The 18,899-nt window shown below is 31.5% G+C and overlaps 2 protein-coding genes across 3 annotated transcripts; one reads left to right on the top strand and one right to left on the bottom strand.

Annotated features, from left to right (window-relative positions):
• Nucleotides 1-509: 509 nt before the first annotated feature.
• Nucleotides 510-5,944, bottom strand: CenG1A (Centaurin gamma 1A). Of its 2 annotated transcripts, none has more exons than XM_029319937.2 (13): nt 5,533-5,944; nt 4,707-4,939; nt 4,456-4,597; nt 4,246-4,377; nt 4,010-4,167; nt 3,773-3,915; nt 3,480-3,675; nt 3,292-3,394; nt 2,993-3,220; nt 2,667-2,784; nt 2,362-2,574; nt 2,127-2,271; nt 510-1,303 (listed from the first exon to the last, which is right to left on the bottom strand). In XM_029319937.2, the coding sequence occupies exons 1-13, from the start codon at nt 5,696-5,698 to the stop codon at nt 1,127-1,129; spliced, it is 2,154 nt and encodes a 717-aa protein (XP_029175770.1). In that variant the 5' UTR covers nt 5,699-5,944; the 3' UTR covers nt 510-1,126. The 2 variants fall into 2 exon arrangements, with proteins under 2 accessions (XP_029175770.1, XP_029175771.1); XM_029319938.2 differs by having other exon boundaries at nt 2,993-3,217.
• A 472-nt stretch (nt 5,945-6,416) lies between these two features.
• Nucleotides 6,417-18,345, top strand: LOC114944067 (protein argonaute-2). The gene is made up of 17 exons (XM_029319793.2): nt 6,417-6,744; nt 7,284-7,334; nt 7,504-8,544; nt 9,271-9,374; nt 9,487-9,846; nt 10,008-10,217; nt 11,580-11,700; nt 11,831-12,198; nt 12,283-12,402; nt 12,477-12,753; nt 13,081-13,233; nt 13,302-13,461; nt 13,551-13,644; nt 14,161-14,324; nt 14,439-14,703; nt 15,048-15,232; nt 15,307-18,345. Exons 1-17 carry the CDS (start codon nt 6,732-6,734, stop codon nt 15,392-15,394), a joined length of 3,774 nt encoding a protein of 1,257 aa, XP_029175626.2. The 5' UTR covers nt 6,417-6,731; the 3' UTR covers nt 15,395-18,345.
• The last annotated feature ends 554 nt before the right edge of the window (nt 18,346-18,899 follow it).

Genomic DNA, 18,899 nt, shown 5'->3' with positions numbered 1-18,899 from the left:
AATTAAACACAATATATAGGAGTTTAATGTTATAATTCATAATAGTATCATTGATATAAAAATGTTCAAAGAAATTTTATATTTGTGCAAGTGAAGTGAATATATAATTGTAGTACATAAACTATGTATATATATTAATTTTATTTCAGAATTTCTTCTGTGTGTAGAACCTTCTGTCTCAGTCTGCTGCAATGACTCTAACAACTACTATCTATTATAGCAAAACGTTTATTTTTTTCAACAGATATATATCCTATTAATAAAGCAAATTATAGTTTCAAGTATGAATCAAAAAATTTAATTTGCTGTGTAATACATGATTGAATTCTTTCCATTTAATTTTATTTATCTATTCTGTTTCTTTCTTTCAGATGATATGAATACACAGGAGGAAATATAGTTGTAATATATAAATACATCATCGTCGAAATATAAAAACTATGAAACACGTTTGGGAAACAAAATAAAATTTCAGAGCTGGTGCAATTTTGAATAAATGGAACATAATGTGAGAGAAGATAATTAAAACGTTTAATTAATAATTAATAAAATAAAAATTATAAAAGCATTCAAATACAATTACATGTATTAGGTATATAAATATAACTACATTTATGAGTGTTTGTACTCTCAGTCATTGACAATATACACTCGAGCATGCTATTAGTCATTCTCTGTGATTGACACAATTTAAATTTTATTTTATTATCATATTGCAAAGTGTTATTTTTTTCTTTCTTTTTTTCTTAAGGGTTACTCTCAATATACAAAAGTATATGCAATATTTAAAATTTTTGTCCAATAAGAGATAAATTTCGTAATCGATATTAAAAAGTGAGTCCATTATATGCATAATATAATCTTTTTACAGAATTCATAATTAATACTACAAATTGATCGTTATTATATTCCAATCTTGTTCAATGTACTTTGACGATTTTGTCAAACCGATGTCATTTTAAAAAGCGATAAAATTTCCCTTCCTCGCTAGCCACTAAATAAAGCATAGCTTTATATCTATATATATATATATATATATAATAAGTAAGTACACAAGTATTAACAACGTATATGTCATTATGGAAAATGCAGGCAGGGTGATTAAGGCATATTTTCTTTCCGAGCTTTAATACTGAGATGCATCCGCGTCGTCCATTCCGGAGACACTGGCTTGTTCCAATACCTCGAGGAGCTTCTGCATTTCCATAGAGTCGGATGAATTGTCGAGCGTTCTTTCCAAAGCTCGCACATACGACATGCACGTTCGTCCTTCGTGATCTAGATTCTGCGGATTCGCTTTATGCTGCAAAGTTTATGATGACATTAGAGCACAAATTCCACATTACTTCTTCGCAAAGTGTTTAGTAAAATTTGAAAATGAAATTTAAGGATATTTCCGGAACATTTCAAGGAAATTTGCACGATTTTCCAGTAATATGATAAAGATGTACAAGAAATCGAAAATTTTATATTTTTTATCAAATTGATATAAATTGCACGTTAATGAAAATTAATATATGCATTACATATATTCGATATATTTTTTATATTATATTTGAACTTTTAAAATCTACACAGAAAAAATTTTGTTTAGAATTTACCCTGCAAATTATGGTAATCATGAGACAATATGATATTGGAAGAATTTTATAATTTCTCTGATGAATATTTACTACAATAAAAATATTACCACAATAAAATATGAATACTTTTTATTGTGGTAAATATTGAATCAGAGAAACTCTTATAAAATTCCATCCTACAATTACATGATTTTCAAGGTAAATTCTAAATAAAAATTCTCTCCATGTATAAACAATTTATGCACATTTTTGGACTCCATAAATAAAAAAATATATTGCATTATTTATGAAATAAGATTAAATATTTTTTACTCAAATAGTCTCAACTGACTCTTAACTGAATATTTAGAAACAACGAAAAAAAAATCAAAAAGATCTATGAAAAATTCAAATACATTTTCAGGATTTTTAAAGAAGAAACAAATTCTAGAACATTTCAAGGATTTCAAAGACAGCTAGACACCCTGCAAATGCGTTTCAATTAGCTAGAAGCTAGAAGAAAAGCTAGAAGCTATCTAGAAGAAAACTAGAAGAAAAACATACCCATATTAAAAGTTGTGCCATTGCTAAATTTCCAGTTGCACAGGCCAAGTGTAAAGGGGTTCTTAGATCTTCCGTGCTGACCGAAATGTTGATATCTTCATAATTACATCGGGCCAAGCATAATGTGAACGCCCGCATGTCTCCTCTATATATTCAAAAATAGAAAAAAACGAATATAAGTATAAACTCTCAAACTTAACTGGTATCTCAGATTTGATTAAATAAAGTGCCTTACCGACAAACGGAATCTATGAGCAATTTTCCTAAAGAAATGTTCGGATTGATCGGCGGCAGAAAGAGTTTGTCCTCGTATTTCCATCTGATCCACTGTTCCTTTTCCTCCCTAGAACTATCTGAGGCCGGTTTTTGCTTCCCGTTTAAACAATATTCCCAGATACTGTTTGCTATATCATTACCGAGAGCTAGCATTACGCTTAGGTGACCTGCGCTAAAATAATCATTGAAGATTATATTTTCAAGTAAAAGACATAGAACGAATTTAATTAAACATGTGTACAAAATTTTGCCTTATACACTTACGACCAGTCGTCCAAATCTAATGACCGAACCTTAGATATGTGCGAACCTAAGTTTCTGTGGATGCCAGAACATTCGATGCACACCAGCACACCCAAATTAAGACTGGCCCAATCAGGATCTAAAATAAATAATTAATTATTATTATTAAAATAATATATATATATAATAAATAAAAATTATAATTAATTATTAAAATAAATAAATAATATTAGTAATAAAAATATAATTAGAATAAAATTGATTAGAATAATAATTAATAATCAAGATATATTTCGCGCGATAATAATCGATCCTACGATAAATAAAAAAAAAAAGAAAAATCTTACTCGGTGCACCGCAATCAACGCATGCATCGTTTCCCGAAACTTTGTTCTTGATGCAATGCATCTTGAAAGCATCGGTCTCATTCTTTTTGTCACCGTCGCTATTTTGCAAACTTGACAGTATTTGTTGCTCAATCGCAGCGATCCAGTTATCTCTATCTTCAGCATTGTTTGCCTCAAAATGCCAAGTTTTATTCTCTAAGGAAATAATGGAAAATTCGAAACTGTCTTCTGAAAAAAATAATCATGTTTTGTAATGAATTAAAAATGTTAAGTATACAAGCAAGAAACAGAAAGGAAACCTTGAGCATTGTAGGACTTGGAACCTTTTGGCGTCTTTCCAGGCACCTTCACAGTAACATACTGCAAAAGTATTTCTTTGCCATTAGTATCATTCATGTAATCCTGAAAATGCATTTTTCTTGTAAATAGATCATATAAACACGCGTAAAATATAAAAGTAATTTTTTATATAATAATGAATAACTACATGTAAACTTGAATGATACGTCAGGCGGCCGTCCTCTAATAATGTAACATATTTCTTCTTCCATTCCTTCAACGATTTGCTACTTCGTTTAAACAAATAGCCTTGTTTAACTGGTATTTCTCTGCCAACACCCATTTCACCCATGTATTTCTCTTTCTTAGAAGGTGTAAATATATTCGATTTTCTTCTAAATTTCCTAAAAAATAAAAAATTAAAAACATATATTAATTGTCAGGTATATCAGTGCAACCATTTAAGAAAAAAATAAAAAAAATAAAATTTATTGTATTTACCTGATAGTGGTTGGTGTTAAAATCGACGATCGTAATTCTCCATGCTGATTTTGTACATTATGAAAATTATCATTCAGTAATCCCGAATCATTGGGCACAGAATTGTTATGAATCGAACGACAATCTTCGTCTTTTTCCGTAATCTAAATCAATAGATAAAGAGTTGTATGTTAATAATTTTATTCAATTTTTTTCAGTGATTTGCTCAAGGATGCGATAGCGGATAAAATCACTCACATTTACTTTCAATGAATTTGTGGTCTCCATCTCTTTGTTTTGAAGTTGCACATTTTTAGTAGCAACAGGGACTGGAAACTTTACATCGTTCTCTGTACTGTGTTGGCATACATCACATGAATACTGTTTCGATATATTTTGTATAATTTTTTGACACACTAAAATTGATACATGTTATTACATTTTATAATTCATAATATATAATGTCTAATTATTTTCTTTTATAAAATTCTTACCATCTTGAAATACTCTTTCAACATTTAAACCATAAATAGCGCATGTCTCATAATAAGGGCATCGTAGATCACAAGCCAGTTTTCGGGGTCTAACGTCTTTTATGACGCGGGGATTACTGTCATTAATTGCATCTAGAAAATTAAGAATTTAGTGAATGACGCTAGTAATAAAAAAAAAAAATTCTACAAAGAAATGTACACATTACATACCTTGTACACCTACAAGTATTTTTGGTACCTCTGACATATTTCGAAAAGAACACATTCTATTATAGAAACTGCAAACTATAGAAAAGCTCTCTTCATTTTCTAGACTGAATACAAGTAATAAAGCATCTATCCAAGATGAAAACTGAAATCAATGTAAAGTTTCTATCATTCTTAAGTCTATCAATATAACAATCAATTGTTTATCACATTCCTATTATGATAAACAAAATAAGAGATTTTGTCGCACTTACTTGAGCCTCTGGCACGCCACCTTCATCTCTGATCAAGAGTAGATAACTCTGATCGTTGATAAAAATTTCCTTCTTAAAGCGACCACCTTCTGGCGATTCCTCGTGCATAAAAGAACCAGTGAGATACCTGTGAACGAGAGCGGATTTTCCAGAGTCCGAGGAACCAATGATTCCCAAGTGCAATTCCGGGACATCCCTCGCCAGGGTCCATTCATGACTGTTGACGAAGGAATCTAAGAACACACAAATTTACATTATAAACAATTCAGTAACTATCTTAATATTAGCATTAAATTTTTCTATTATTTTCATTACCCAAACTGCTTCATTAGCAAACTGATGTCATTAAATATCCAAAATGACGTCATTAAATATCAAATGAGGTCAGCAAATGTCAAAATGACATCATTTGCTGACATCATTAGCTGGGTACTATTACCAATCATATTATTATAAATTATTACTACCCTTAATTAATATTGGTATCAAATAATTTTATTATTTTCATTACCCAAGTAGCAAAATGACGTCATTAAACGTCAAATAATGTCAGCAACTGTCAAAATGACATCATTTGCTGGGTATTATTAGCAATCGTATTATTATAATTATTACTACCATTAATTAATATTGATATTAAATTGTTTTATTATTTTCATTACCCAAGTAGCAAAATGACGTCATTAAACGTCAAATGATGTCAGCAACTGTCAAAACGACATCAACTGTCAAAATGACATGATTTGTTGGATACTATTATCAAACGTGTTATTATAATGATTACTACCATAAATTAATCGTGCTCATTATTACTGTCAACGGGTACCTTCAATCGCCACGACGTGCTCGCGAATCTGCTTCGCGATGTGCGCGTCGGGCACCAGCTCTATTAGGTCGTAAATCGCATATATCGAGGGGTGAACGCTCTCGAAACGTTGTATTTCCTGCCTGATAGCGAGAGAGTGATCGTGCCCGCTCTGGCCAGTTGTCATTTTTGTCAGCTACGTCCGGACTTTTCCTCGGCGACGATCTATCACATCGACGGCATAACTTCCTGGCTCATCTCGTCGCACTCGTTGAAGAAGAAGCTCGCGCGAAAATCCGATAAGGCTGTCGCTGATGTCTCGCGTAACATATGTCAAATTCGAGTATTTATAAACATTATCCCGTCGCCCAAGATCGGCGAAGTTGGTTAGGTGCACGGTCCCCCGCGGTCGAGAAGGAAAGCGTAGTTTTCGTGAAAACTGACGTCGATGACGTCACGGCCCGATCTCGTTTGCGCGCCATTTCTGATCACACCGCAAGTTTGTGTTTCGTGCGCATTAGCCAATCAGCTGACGCTACCTGTCATTCTTGGAGGCTGATTGGTTCGGCGTTTCAGTGCAGGTTAAATTTAAAATATTTTATTAATTTTAATGATTTTGATGATTTTAATTTTAAAAATAATAATTATTTAATTATTTTTATTAATTTTAAATTGATTTTTTATTTTGGTATAGAGTAGCTTTTCATTTCTTTGTTCTGATTGGTCAATCAAAAGCTATTATCTACTTCAAAGAATAAATTTGACTGATCTGTTTATTTTAAAAAAATTTAAATAAAAAAGTTAATTAAAATTAATAAAAATAATAAAATTATTATTATTTTAAGAGTAAATGGCTCATAACGGCTCGTCATGTCATGATCAAGCGATTTTCCGGAAATAAAGGGTACAGAGTACAGACAGATGATTGGCTGTCAAAATAATTGCTTACGGGAGGCGTGGCTGCGAGATCGTAAATAATTTAAGGGAATTTTGTGAAAATATTCATAAAATCGGGGGAATTTCGCGTAATAATAAAAGACCGTAATCGAGAACATTCGAGCCATTAGAGGACGAGCTTTGGCGCGAGACATTTGGTGATTGTTAACAATTGTAAATTCGTTTTGCATTTGCGGCGCAATTGCAAGGTTACATCAGCAAGTAATTTGAGAAGGATCTGATTTCTTTCGGGGAGAAATTCGTACAGTACGAATTGAAACAGGATGCCGAGGAAGGGTACGTATTATTCGCAAATTTGTATTGTTTTTATTGAAGGATCGTAATTAGGGGAAGCAAGGTAGCATATGCCAGGATAAACAAGGATCTGATCTTATTGTAAGGTGACCTTATTATAAGGTGACCTTATTGTAAGGTGACTGGCTTCAACTTGCTTTGTCGATGTAAAAACCAACCAAGGAGCTCATATAATGATGATATAGCCTTCAAGTTATTTATTGGGATTAAAAATGAAACTTTAGCATTTATAGAAATAATTTATATAAAATAATATACTTTTGGAAATATATATACAAATTCTATACAATTTGATTTTTATATTTTGCTTTTGTAATGATATCTTCAAACGTTAGGTTACAGCATCAAATAATTTAGGAGAAAATTCATAAGACATTTATTTTAAACAAAAAACTTGTATCTTGTAATAATGAATTAAACTGGGATAGATACAAGAATATGTTACATAATGCTAATGCAAATTGTAAAACTTGATTATTATAGATGGTTCAAAGTGTATACACAAGAGATATATGTTACAGGGAAAAAGAAGCTGAGCGCTTTAGAAGCAGGCTCATCATCAACGTCAAAAGGTAAGCAATCATAAAAAGAATAAGTATTGTAACAGAAAGAACAACTTTGAGCTACTTGTTTCTATTATCTTTCTTAAAGTAGAAGAGAAGAGTTGTTCTTTCTTTTGAAACATTTTTGTAAAGTGTGTTCATCTTGTAATATATATAATAATAGATCACTTTTCTGTAGCTGAAGAGAAACCACAGAAGCAAGTAGCTCAAAGTATACCACAGCAGCAGCAAGTACCACCGCAACAACCTCAACAACAAGGAGTACAGGGCCAACCACAACAACAGACTGGAGCACAGCAGCCAAAAGCGTGGGGTCAGCCATCACAACAACCAGCACAAGGCCCACAACCACAACAGCCAGGAGCGAGGGGTCAACAACCACAAGGCTCACGACCACAACAGCCAGGAGCGTGGAGTCAACAACCACAAGGCCCACCACAGCAGCAAGGAGCATGGGGTCAACGACCACCTCAACAGACTGTAACACAAGGTCCACCACCTCAACAGCAAGGAACATGGGGTCAACGACCAGGAGGCCCACGACCACAACAGCCAGGAGTGAGGGGTCAACAACCACAAGGCCCACGACCACAAGGCCCACGACCACAACAGCCAGGAGCATGGAGTCAACAACCACAAGGCCCACCACAGCAGCAAGGAGCATGGGGTCAACGACCACCTCAACAGACTGTAACACAAGGTCCACCATTTCAACAACCACAAGGCCCACCACAGCAGCAAGGAGCATGGGGTCAACGACCACCTCAACAGACTGTAACACAAGGTCCACCATTTCAACAACCACAAGGCCCACCACAGCAGCAAGGAGCATGGGGTCAACGACCACCTCAACAGACTGTAACACAAGGTCCACCATTTCAACAGCAAGGAGCATGGGAGCAACAATCACCTCAACAGACTGTAACACAAGGTCCACCACCTCAACAGCAAGGAGCATGGGGTCAACGACCAGGAGGCCCACAACCACAACAGCCAGGAGCGTGGAGTCAACAACCACAAGGCCCACGACCACAACAGCCAGGAGCGAGGGGTCAACAACCACAAGGCCCACGACCACAACAGCCAGGAGCATGGAGTCAACAACCACAAGGCCCACCACAGCAGCAAGAAGCATGGGGTCAACGATCATCTCAACAAACTGGAACACAAGGTTTACCATCTCAACAGCAACAAGCATGGGCTCGACAACAAGCTCCAAGTAAAATATCTTTTCAATATACATCTAAATAATTGGAAAAGATACTATTGGAACATTCTTAAATAATTTATGAATTTATATATATATATATATATATATATATATATATATATATATATAATGTGTGTCTTATAAATTTATATTATTGAGTAAAATAGATATTATGGATTTTTGGAAAAAGTATTTAGTGACAATATTATCGATTTTTTTTTTTGTTTAGTTCAAGTTAAGACTTATTTATGCTTTTGCCAATGTATTTGTTGTTTGATTTACACGCGCACACACATACAGAGTATTCTATATAATAGATTCATTATCCAAATTCCAATAGATTCTCTTTTGGAGACGATTTTTCGTAATAAAAAATAAAAATCGGGAGAATCATCATTTTTTTCAAGCTTCAACTTTTGCTATTTATAATTTAGTTTTAAATTAAGAAACTATTTTAATCAATTTGTTTATTCTATGAAGTAGGTTTGAAATTAATTAAACATAGTGATCTTTCAAAATCTACATAGTTTAGTTTGCAAAAAACCTCCCCTTTTTTTTAATTGTTTATGATTCGAAAATTGATGCTCGACACTTTTGCTGTGAAAAAGTCCTTCTGAAAAATTAGTCGGAGAATCTATTAAAAATAATATACAGTAGTTTTGAGACATCTTATATAAACGTATATTTACATTATGTCCATGTAAATGTATAAATTGTACTTTTATTCTTTTGTAGTTGATATTGGTGCTGCTGGTGATTCTAAACTAGTAACTGGCAAAGGTAGCATGACGCATGGTGATACACAACAGCAGCAAGCAACAACAAGTGCACAATCCCAGGTATTACAATTATATATATAAATTATTCATACAGTTATTAAGCATATCTGTAGATTTTGATTTCATATCTCATTTCTGTCAATTTGTGAAAAATAATTTTTCCCCCCTTTAGTTATCTCAACTTACTTTGAGAGATACATTACATACGGCAAAAACTTCTGGAAAAGCAAAAATGTCATCTGAGGCAATGAAACAATATCAGCTTTCTATACCGAAAAGGCAGAATCCTTTGAAAGCCGGAACACTAGGAATACCGATTAAAGTTTATACGAATATGTTTGAAATTATATTTAATCAAGATTTTGTAACAAATGCTGTTCATTATGATGTAGACATTACACCTACTGCTTCAAAAGCTATATATAGAAAAATTTTTGAACAATGTAGGTTTCAAAATTTTAGTAACAGATATCCGGCATTTGATGGCAAGAAAAATGCATATAGTGCAAATGATCTTCCTTTTGACGATTCGGTACGTAATATATAGCATATATGCATATTTTTAGTAATACAATTATCTATAAAATAAGACTTCTGATTTTATTTCATGAATGTTTAATTTTGAAATAAATACGAGCTATAAATTTTTTATTAGTTTTTTTAATTGCACTAAATTTTTTTCATTCTATTCAGATGCAGAACGAACTTGAAGTTTGTGTTTATGAAGATGAATATGATAGAGTAATGAAGACATACAAGATTACTTTAAAGAAAGTGGGTAATATCGATCTTAAGTGGATAAAAAATTTAAAACCTGGTCTTGATGAGGCTAACAGAGATCAAACTGGTATACAAGTTCTGGATGTCATCATGCGTCATGCACCTGAGTCACAATTTTTGAGTGTAAGCAGTTAATAGTAATATGATTATAATTAATATACTAATTTTTATACTAATATGCAAGGTTGGGTAGTAACTAGTTCAAAGTTAATAAAAGAGTTAATAATTTTAATTCTTTTAAAAGAGTTAATAATTTTTAATTTAGCTTAGTTAATTTAAAATAAATTAATTTTTAATTTTAACTAGTTATTTTTAAATTTAAACTTATTAATCTTTTACTAAATTAAAAATTTTTGACATCTGAATATTTCATTACATTTTGTTATTTTAAATATTGGACAATTAAATTTTAACAAGAACATCATTCTATGATGTATATCATTCTTACAAATATTATAAAATAAATAAAGGTACTATTAGTTTTTACTTTTTTTATAATTAGTGTTACAGAAAAATATATTTTTATATCAAAAACTAAATTTTTTGTTATTTTGTTATTTATTTTATATAAATTAAAAAAAAATAAAGTATTAAATTAAAAAATTTTTAAATTATGACATTTATAAATAATATTTTCAAGAATGTTAGTTTTTTGTTCATGTAAATTTTAATTGAATTAATTATTTTATAAACCATTAACTTCAACTTTATTTAATTTTAAAAAATAATTAATTTAACCAACCCTGCTAATATGATATAATACAAGCACTGTGTGTGAAAAGTTAATCGCACATTTGTGTATAAAGAAATATATAATATAATATATATAATATAATATAATATTGTTTAAATTTTAAAAACATACTTTTTCTTTTACAAATTTATATTTTATATGTGTTGTATAGATATTTCTATATAACAAACACAATGCTTTTATTAATTTATATTGAATTGTTTGTTTTCATAACAAGCAACTAGGATATGTATATTGGAGAATCTCAAAGTCCATTTAAAACTTTGAGGTTGGAAAATATCTTATAAATTACGATTTAACAGAAAGAAGAGAAATATATGTGCATAATGCGTGATTTACAATATAAAATATTAAATATTATAAATTACGATTTAATAGAAAGAAGAGAAATATACGTGCATATAATGCGTGATTTACAATATAAAATATTAAATATTATAAATTACGATTTAATAGAAAGAAGAGAAATATATGTGCATAATGCATGATTTATAATATAAAATATGTATGATTTACAATATGAAATATTAAATATTATAAATTACGATTTAATATAAAGAAGAGAAAAATATGTGCATAATGCATGTGATTTACATATAAAATATATTATGTGTGATTTATGATATAAAATATTAAATATTATGCAATATTATATATAAAAATACTTTATATTTAAATATTTTAGATTGTAAATCGCACATATATATTTTTAAATATTTATCTTATTATAGGTTGGAAGATCACTATATTGGGATTTTGATAGTGGACAGTCATTAACCGGTGGTTTAAGTCTCTCACGCGGCGGATTTTCAACTGCTGTACTCGGCTGGAAACCATTAATAAATATAGATAGTAAAAAAATTATATTAATTGACACATCACGATACAAAGGCTTTACACAAACTTTTGTGTTTTATAAATTCTTTCTACATTAAATATTCTTTATTTATGCCTAATATTTATTGTATTTCTCTTTTTTTAGTTGCTCACAAAGGGTTTCCAACAGCTCAGAATGTTTTGTCTTTAATGGCCGAGTTTACGCAAGAAGAGGTTCCAAGTCCACAAGAAGTGAATAAGAGATGGAATCGAGAAAAAATCGAAAAATTTTTGAAGGGTTTAAAAATCATTTATCAAATGAAAATAAAGGGTAAAGGGCTCACAAAGCGAACGTATCGCGTCAACGGATTAGGTCCATCTGCCGTTGAACATCGATTCAGTCATGAAAATCAAATGATGTCAATACAGCAATATTTTATGAAATACAAGGAGTACAATTTGCAATATCCCCATTTGCCTTGTCTCTGGGTGGGCGCGACGAACAGACCTGAGAAGATTTTTTTGCCTGCCGAAGTGCGTGAGCCATTTTATTATATATTTTGCTGCAAATAATCGAGTAAGTCTAAAAAATTAAAATATTGCTTCAAACGTTTACAGTTATGTGCCGTCATGCCTAAGCAGGCTGTTAACAGAAAGTTAGATGAAGAGCAAACCACCAAGATGATTAAATATGCAGCGACGGATGCACCTACTCGTAAATACAGAATAGAACAGGCAGTAAGGCAGATATCATATTGTTACATTAAAAATATTTATGTCATAATTTATTATATAATATTGTATATTTGTAGTTTCGAAAGATTGATGTGAATAATAGTCCTGTTATGAGAAACGAGTTTCATCTGTCCGTCCGCCCGGAAATGAAACAAGTGGCTGCTAGGGTTTTACCTCCTCCAGATTTACATTATAACAACAAAAAAGGAATAGTGAGGCAAGGAATTTGGAAAATGCAAGCATTTCAGCAGGCCAGTAATTTGAATAAAGGCACATGGACTATACTTGATTTGAGTGACTCTAAAAGAGACACACATTACATACATGAATTTGCAATGTCATTGATGGATTATGGTTAGTATCTGAAAAATTAAATTTAAAAAAAAGATGGAATAGACATAGGATTTTGGCTTTCATAGAATTGTTTTTTTTTTTTTTTCATTTTTTTTCTATTTCCCATATGTTGTAGCTTATGTCCTGCTAAACAAAAAATGTAATAGCATCAAGGCTAAATATTAGATAGTTACTGGTCAAACAACTCGCAAAGTCCTAATTTTTCGTGTTTGGTTGTAAATCAATATGTATTTGGTGCAGGGTCCTTTTTTTTCCATATTGTTTCTACAACAAATATAATACATTTGTCTATTACTATAATTTATATTGAACCGTTTGTTTTCATAGCAAGTGAAGTTGGTATGAATATTGAAGAGCCCCAAAGTCCATTTAGACAGCTGAGGTCGAGTAATATATCAGAGATCCACAATTACTTTGGATCAAAGAAAGATTTGAAATTGATAATAGTGATTATATCAGATCGTATGGATACAACATACGGTGAGAACATAATTTTCCAAAATCTTTTCTCAGTTGAATGCCAACTTGAAATTACTTATATGTTTCAGGCAAAGTAAAACAGATTACCGAGTTGTCAGTAGGTATTCTAACGCAATGTATAAAGTTCCGAACTGCAACAAAGAACAATTACATAACAGTGAAAAACATTCTTCTAAAGATAAATTCGAAACTAAATGGAATTAACCATACACTCCATTCAGCGTCTATGTAAATACCTGTTTTTTTATTGTTTCATGAGAGAGAGGACATAATTTTCAATAGTTTCGAGAAATCATTTTTTTTCCTTCTTTTTTTAGGCCAAAAATTTTGAAGAATAATGATTGTATGATTGTTGGTGCTGATGTAACACATCCGTCTCCTGATGCTATTAATATACCTTCTATAGCAGCGGTGAGTATAACTGTTTGGTTTAACCAGAGTGTATACTCCCTGGAAAAATCTGAAAAATCTAGAATTCTCAGGGAATTTTTTTCTACCTTGAAAAATCCTGGAATACTGTCATGGAATTTATTTTGAACTCGGAGAATTTTAAAAAAAATTGCCTCTTTGATTTTATTTTCAAATATAGGTACCTTTAAAAAATATAAAATTTATTAGGTTCATATAAAGTATATTAAAATATATTTTATTATAAAATATTATATTAAAAAATATTTTATTTATGTTAAAAAATTATGTATAACAAAAATATACTTAATTTAAAATTGTATTTAAAAATTTTTTTAATACTTTAAAGTTACTTGGAATTTTGAACAAAAGTACCTGGAAAATCATGGAATTTATTTATAAGATTTGAGTATACACTCTGTAAACGATACTTTTCCTTTATATCCTCTTGAAACATGAAGTGTGATGACTTATCTACAAATATCTACGGATCCTTTAATAATAATGTAATTAATTTAGGTTGCCGCAAGCAGTAATCATTCCGCCTTCCAATACAACATTGCACTTAGACTTCAGCCACCCAAAGAAGAGATGATCTTGGATATTGAACAAATAATAATATCGCAGCTGCATATTTATAAGAGCAAAACAAAATGTCTACCAAATAAAATCATCTATTACCGGTATGTATTTCCCGTGATATTTCCTAATGATATTATTTGACGTTATGCGTAATATTTTTAAGATTATAAACTGTCGCATAATTTATAATCACACACGTATATTTCAATATATAGAGATGGGGTCAGCGAAGGTCAGCTCGCTCAAGTTATGTACCATGAAATTAATGCCATTAAACGTGCGTGCAATAGAGTGAAAGCCCCTAATATTCAAATTACTTGTCTTGTTGTTCAAAAGAGACATCATGTGCGTCTTTTTCCAACAAATGATAAAGAATCGGACGACAAAAATAAGAACGTGAGAGCAGGCACAATTGTAGATACTGAAATAACGCATCCAAATCATATTGATTTTTATCTCGTCTCGCATGCGAGTATTCAGGTAAAGTTGCCGTTTAGAAAAATAAAATTTGTTTATATAGCTAAATAAATTTCAACGATAAAAACAGTGAATATATCGATAGGAAAATCGATACAATAATAATTAAGGCTCCTGAGTTCTTAGCCATATTAGATTGTGACGTATTTCGATGAGACATTATTTTAGATGGCTTCAGTACACTTTTTATTTCGAAATGGCATCTAAGAATTTTTAGCGTGTGCTTTCTCGCCTCTGACGTCACAATTCCAACATGATCGATGAGGAGCCAGGAGTCTTAAAGTACTTCGATAATCAATTTTATACAAATGTCCTCATTAAATAACGTTTATACCACATAAATACAGGGTACAGCAAGGCCTACAAAATACAGATGCATATGCAACGACTCTCAATATACGGAGGATGATATCGAGCAACTAACGTATTATCTCTGTCACATGTATGCTCGATGTACAAGAGCAGTAAGCTATCCGGCACCAACTTACTATGCTCATTTAGGTGCTTACCGTGGAAGAGCATTGATACAAGGGTAAGTGATCGATCATGATGTACATCAATTATGCTTTTGATATATAATTTAAGCAGCAATGTTTCAACTTGCAGAGTTGACATTCGCATGGAGCAATTAGAACAGGAACAGAATAAATTGTACATGAAAATCTCGGAAAATTCGCCAATGTGTTTCGTTTAAAAGGGGACAACCTGTGTGTTTTCCGAAGATTTTCAACGATTTGCTGCATCCGACAGATTTGATGTCTCTAAGTATAAGTTCATATTAATACTTTAGATTTATTTGACTCGTTTTCTATTTCAATCGGTCGTAACCGTGGTTGCAGTGAAAATGTCGGTGAATATGGAATATCAATTCAATTGATATTTTATATTCCATATTCATTTGATGAAAAAGTGTTAATATACAATCAATCAGTTTTTCATTTTTGCTTGCCTACATTTTATATTGCTAATTATAATTTTCTTGAATAAGAAAATCTTGACAATGATTTATGATGATCATAAGTATTTTTTTGATATTATTATTACTGATGTCAAGATTTTTTTTTATTGCTAATTTTTAATTTTTAGATATCATTACTCTGAATTATTACTATTATTAAAAATATAATAATATTTTACATACACGCGCGTGCGTGTATTTGTGCAATTTAATTTTGCAAAAAGTTTGCCTTTTCTCTTTTTTTATTATCTATAATTTTATATTCCAAAAATAACAATTTTGTAATTGTTTATACTATTAATTATAGTACAAACGATATCACGTGATTGTTTCTGCATGCAATTGTACAATTACAGGTACAAATTATTGTCAATCAAACTTATTGTTTATACAATTGTAAAATTTTATTATTTTTTATAAATGTAATACAGCATTGATCGATACCTGTTTTGTGCATTTGCATGAATTTGTGCGAATTACGAAGAAACATTTCACAGGATTTTAATATAAAATCATACGAATGAGGTTTCCTAATTTTTGACTATTTCATTCTCACATTTTTGTAAACAGAGCTATAAAAGAAAGAGATAATTAAGGAATTATTTCTAAAATTATATAATTTTAACGCATATATATGCGAAAAATCAATAAGCTAAAAAAAGATGATCATATATATATATATAAAATAAAAGGAAATTATATCTCAAAAATGTAAAAATTTCAATGCATATATATGCGTTAGAGAAAAATCAATAAGCTAAAGAAAAAGATATTGTTTATCATATATATCAAATAAAAGGAAATTATATCAAAATTGTTTTAAATACTTGTAAAGATTTCAATGCATTTACTGGTGTATGTATCGCATTTTATAAAGATTATATTACAGGCTTCGATAGTCCTTTCTTTCAATTAGAGGATTACAGAGACAATCGGAGGATAGAAATGGAAGGATGCCGACTAGAAGAAGAAACGAGGAAAAAAAGGAAGTTCGAGAAGAAATAATTTACAACGCGACACCCACACGTGGTTTTCACGATGAGGCCATGTATGGACACGTGACGTCAACGTTACTTTTGCGTTTATCAACGTGTGCATGCTCGTGTAGGCGCTCGACGGGGCATAGAAGGTAAAGTCCGTGGGAGAAGAGGACTGAAGAATCGGGGCCTCGAACATATCCCGGAGATCGATCGATCAATCGATCGATGATCACATCCTTCGAATTTGACCCAATCCGTTCCATTGATCTCCGGACGATTTCTCGAACGGAAGATGGATTTGTGCGTAAACGATGTGGAACGGGATCTAAAAATAAAAACACGTTTTGCATTCTGGAATTCGTGCTTGTCTAAGTCGATCTAATTTCATCTGATAATTTTTTACTTCCTATTTACATTAATTTGTATAATAATTTTTATAATAATATATTGTATAATATATATTTTATAATATATATTTTATAATATATTTTTATAAGAATAGTAATATATAAAATTATATAATAATTGTTATGATAATATATTGTATAATATATATTTTATAATATATTTTTATAAGAAGAATAGTAATGTATAAAATTGTATAGTATAATTTTATACATTATCTTTCGCCAGATGCGTGTAATTAGATTTTATCTGTAGAAACGTTTGTTTATTCTTGTAACACAGGATGCAGAAGTGTGATTTTTATTTTTAGAGATCCGATTTTTGTTTCGCTGTGAAAGGGAAACAAAGGCACGATCATTTTAAAATAGCGTAATAGTGGGCAAGCGGAAACCCCGACGAGCTCTTTGGTGATTTTAACATAGATTCAACGGGTGTCTTCAAAATTTCACACAAAGATATTTGTTTTGGAAAACCTTGAAAATCTGCTGATTTTATTTGCATTTGAATGAATCGAGATCGGCTGCCACCTTCCGCTAATTATGATTCTAAGTTTTTAAATGTAAATAAGCGTCGATTGTCAACTGAATGTCGATTACGAACCGAGTCACGCTATCTCGTTTCTCTTTTCCGCGCGCTTAAATCGCGTGCGTGCTCTTTGCAGCGACTTGTAAGGACAAACTGGCGGAAAACACGCACCGTTGACAGCATTAATTGTACCTCGCAATCTCGGCACTTCCATCGGCGTTCTACCTGGGAAAAGGTTGCATTCAGTAGCATTTCCCGCGCAAAATTACTTTAATGCGAGTTCTATGTAATAAAAAAGATTGCTCCGATTAGAACGGAGGAACGAAATTTAGATTAAAAGAAAAGGCAATTATTCTTCAATTGTTCAGTTGGCAGAAGATCCTCTCGGAGGATCAGCTTCGTACACGACCTTGCAATGTCAACACAGTTATTTGGAGGGGTGTCTGTCGACTGAGATTGTCGATTCCTCTTGAAAAAAATGTATTGAAGTAAATGAAGACCGAGTGTCGCCGGTTTATTTGTATATCGTTAATGCATGAATCGCGGATAAATTTACCTTGTACGCTCGCGTCGTGATATATAGCGCGCATCGAAAAAAAGGCGGGTAGGTAGAGAATATTAATTATGCATTCTAAGGCACGCCGCTCCGAGATCGTAACCAAGTTGTTGATGTAATGCACCGATCTCTCTCGGCTTGGGAGAGGCCGATTGCGCCACTCAGGATATCTCATTGTGTGTGTGTTCGTGTGTACGGTCCATTTTTTTTCTTCCTCTTTTCTACTTCCACGAAGCTCTAGGAGCGGCTTCCCGCGGCTTTTCGCAAAGACAATTAAGCGCATTTTGTATTATTAATTATTCGTCATCAATCTTTCTCTTATTATTCATCCTCGAAAAATCTCGCGCGAAGGCAGGATCACATTTGTATGAGTAACTCGGTGCACAGCATCCCGAGCCAAGATTAAAAATTGTAATCGGAGAAGGTGCGCGAAAAATTCAAGCGGAAATTCTTTTTATAAACATAATTTAGAATTTATGCGTTGAAAAAAATGTATTGAATTCGAATATTTATTTCAATACTGCTTTATAAATCATTTATTTGAAATTATAAGAAAATCATTTTCAAAGCATCAATATTTATTTGTTTCAAATAAATAATATTTATAAGGCAGTATTGAAATATAAATCTTTATCAATTGTAATCGGAGAAAGTACACACGAAAAATTCAAGAGAACATTTTTTTTTATAAACATAACGTAGAATTCATGCACTGAAACAAATTTATTGAATTCGAATAAACATTTATTTCAATACCGCCTTATAAATCATTTAT

Source organism: Nylanderia fulva, unplaced genomic scaffold, assembly GCF_048542155.1.
Source record: "Nylanderia fulva isolate GAGA-0341 unplaced genomic scaffold, ASM4854215v1 Scaffold20, whole genome shotgun sequence".
In the NCBI taxonomy this organism is placed as follows: domain Eukaryota; kingdom Metazoa; phylum Arthropoda; class Insecta; order Hymenoptera; family Formicidae; genus Nylanderia; species Nylanderia fulva.
This window is presented reverse-complemented; position numbering and strand designations above follow the sequence as displayed.

Coding starts and splice junctions, on each gene's coding strand:
- CenG1A (XM_029319937.2), bottom strand. CDS start 5,698: ATGACAACTGGCCAGAGCGGGCACGATCACTCTCTCGCTATCAGGCAG. Junction 4,378..4,455: donor AATACTTGTAGGTGTACAAG/GTATGTAATGTG, acceptor TTAATTTTCTAG/ATGCAATTAATGACAGTAAT. Junction 3,676..3,772: donor TTAACACCAACCACTATCAG/GTAAATACAATA, acceptor TTTATTTTTTAG/GAAATTTAGAAGAAAATCGA.
- LOC114944067 (XM_029319793.2), top strand. Junction 12,754..13,080: donor AATGTCATTGATGGATTATG/GTTAGTATCTGA, acceptor TTGTTTTCATAG/CAAGTGAAGTTGGTATGAAT. Junction 13,234..13,301: donor TCGTATGGATACAACATACG/GTGAGAACATAA, acceptor TATATGTTTCAG/GCAAAGTAAAACAGATTACC.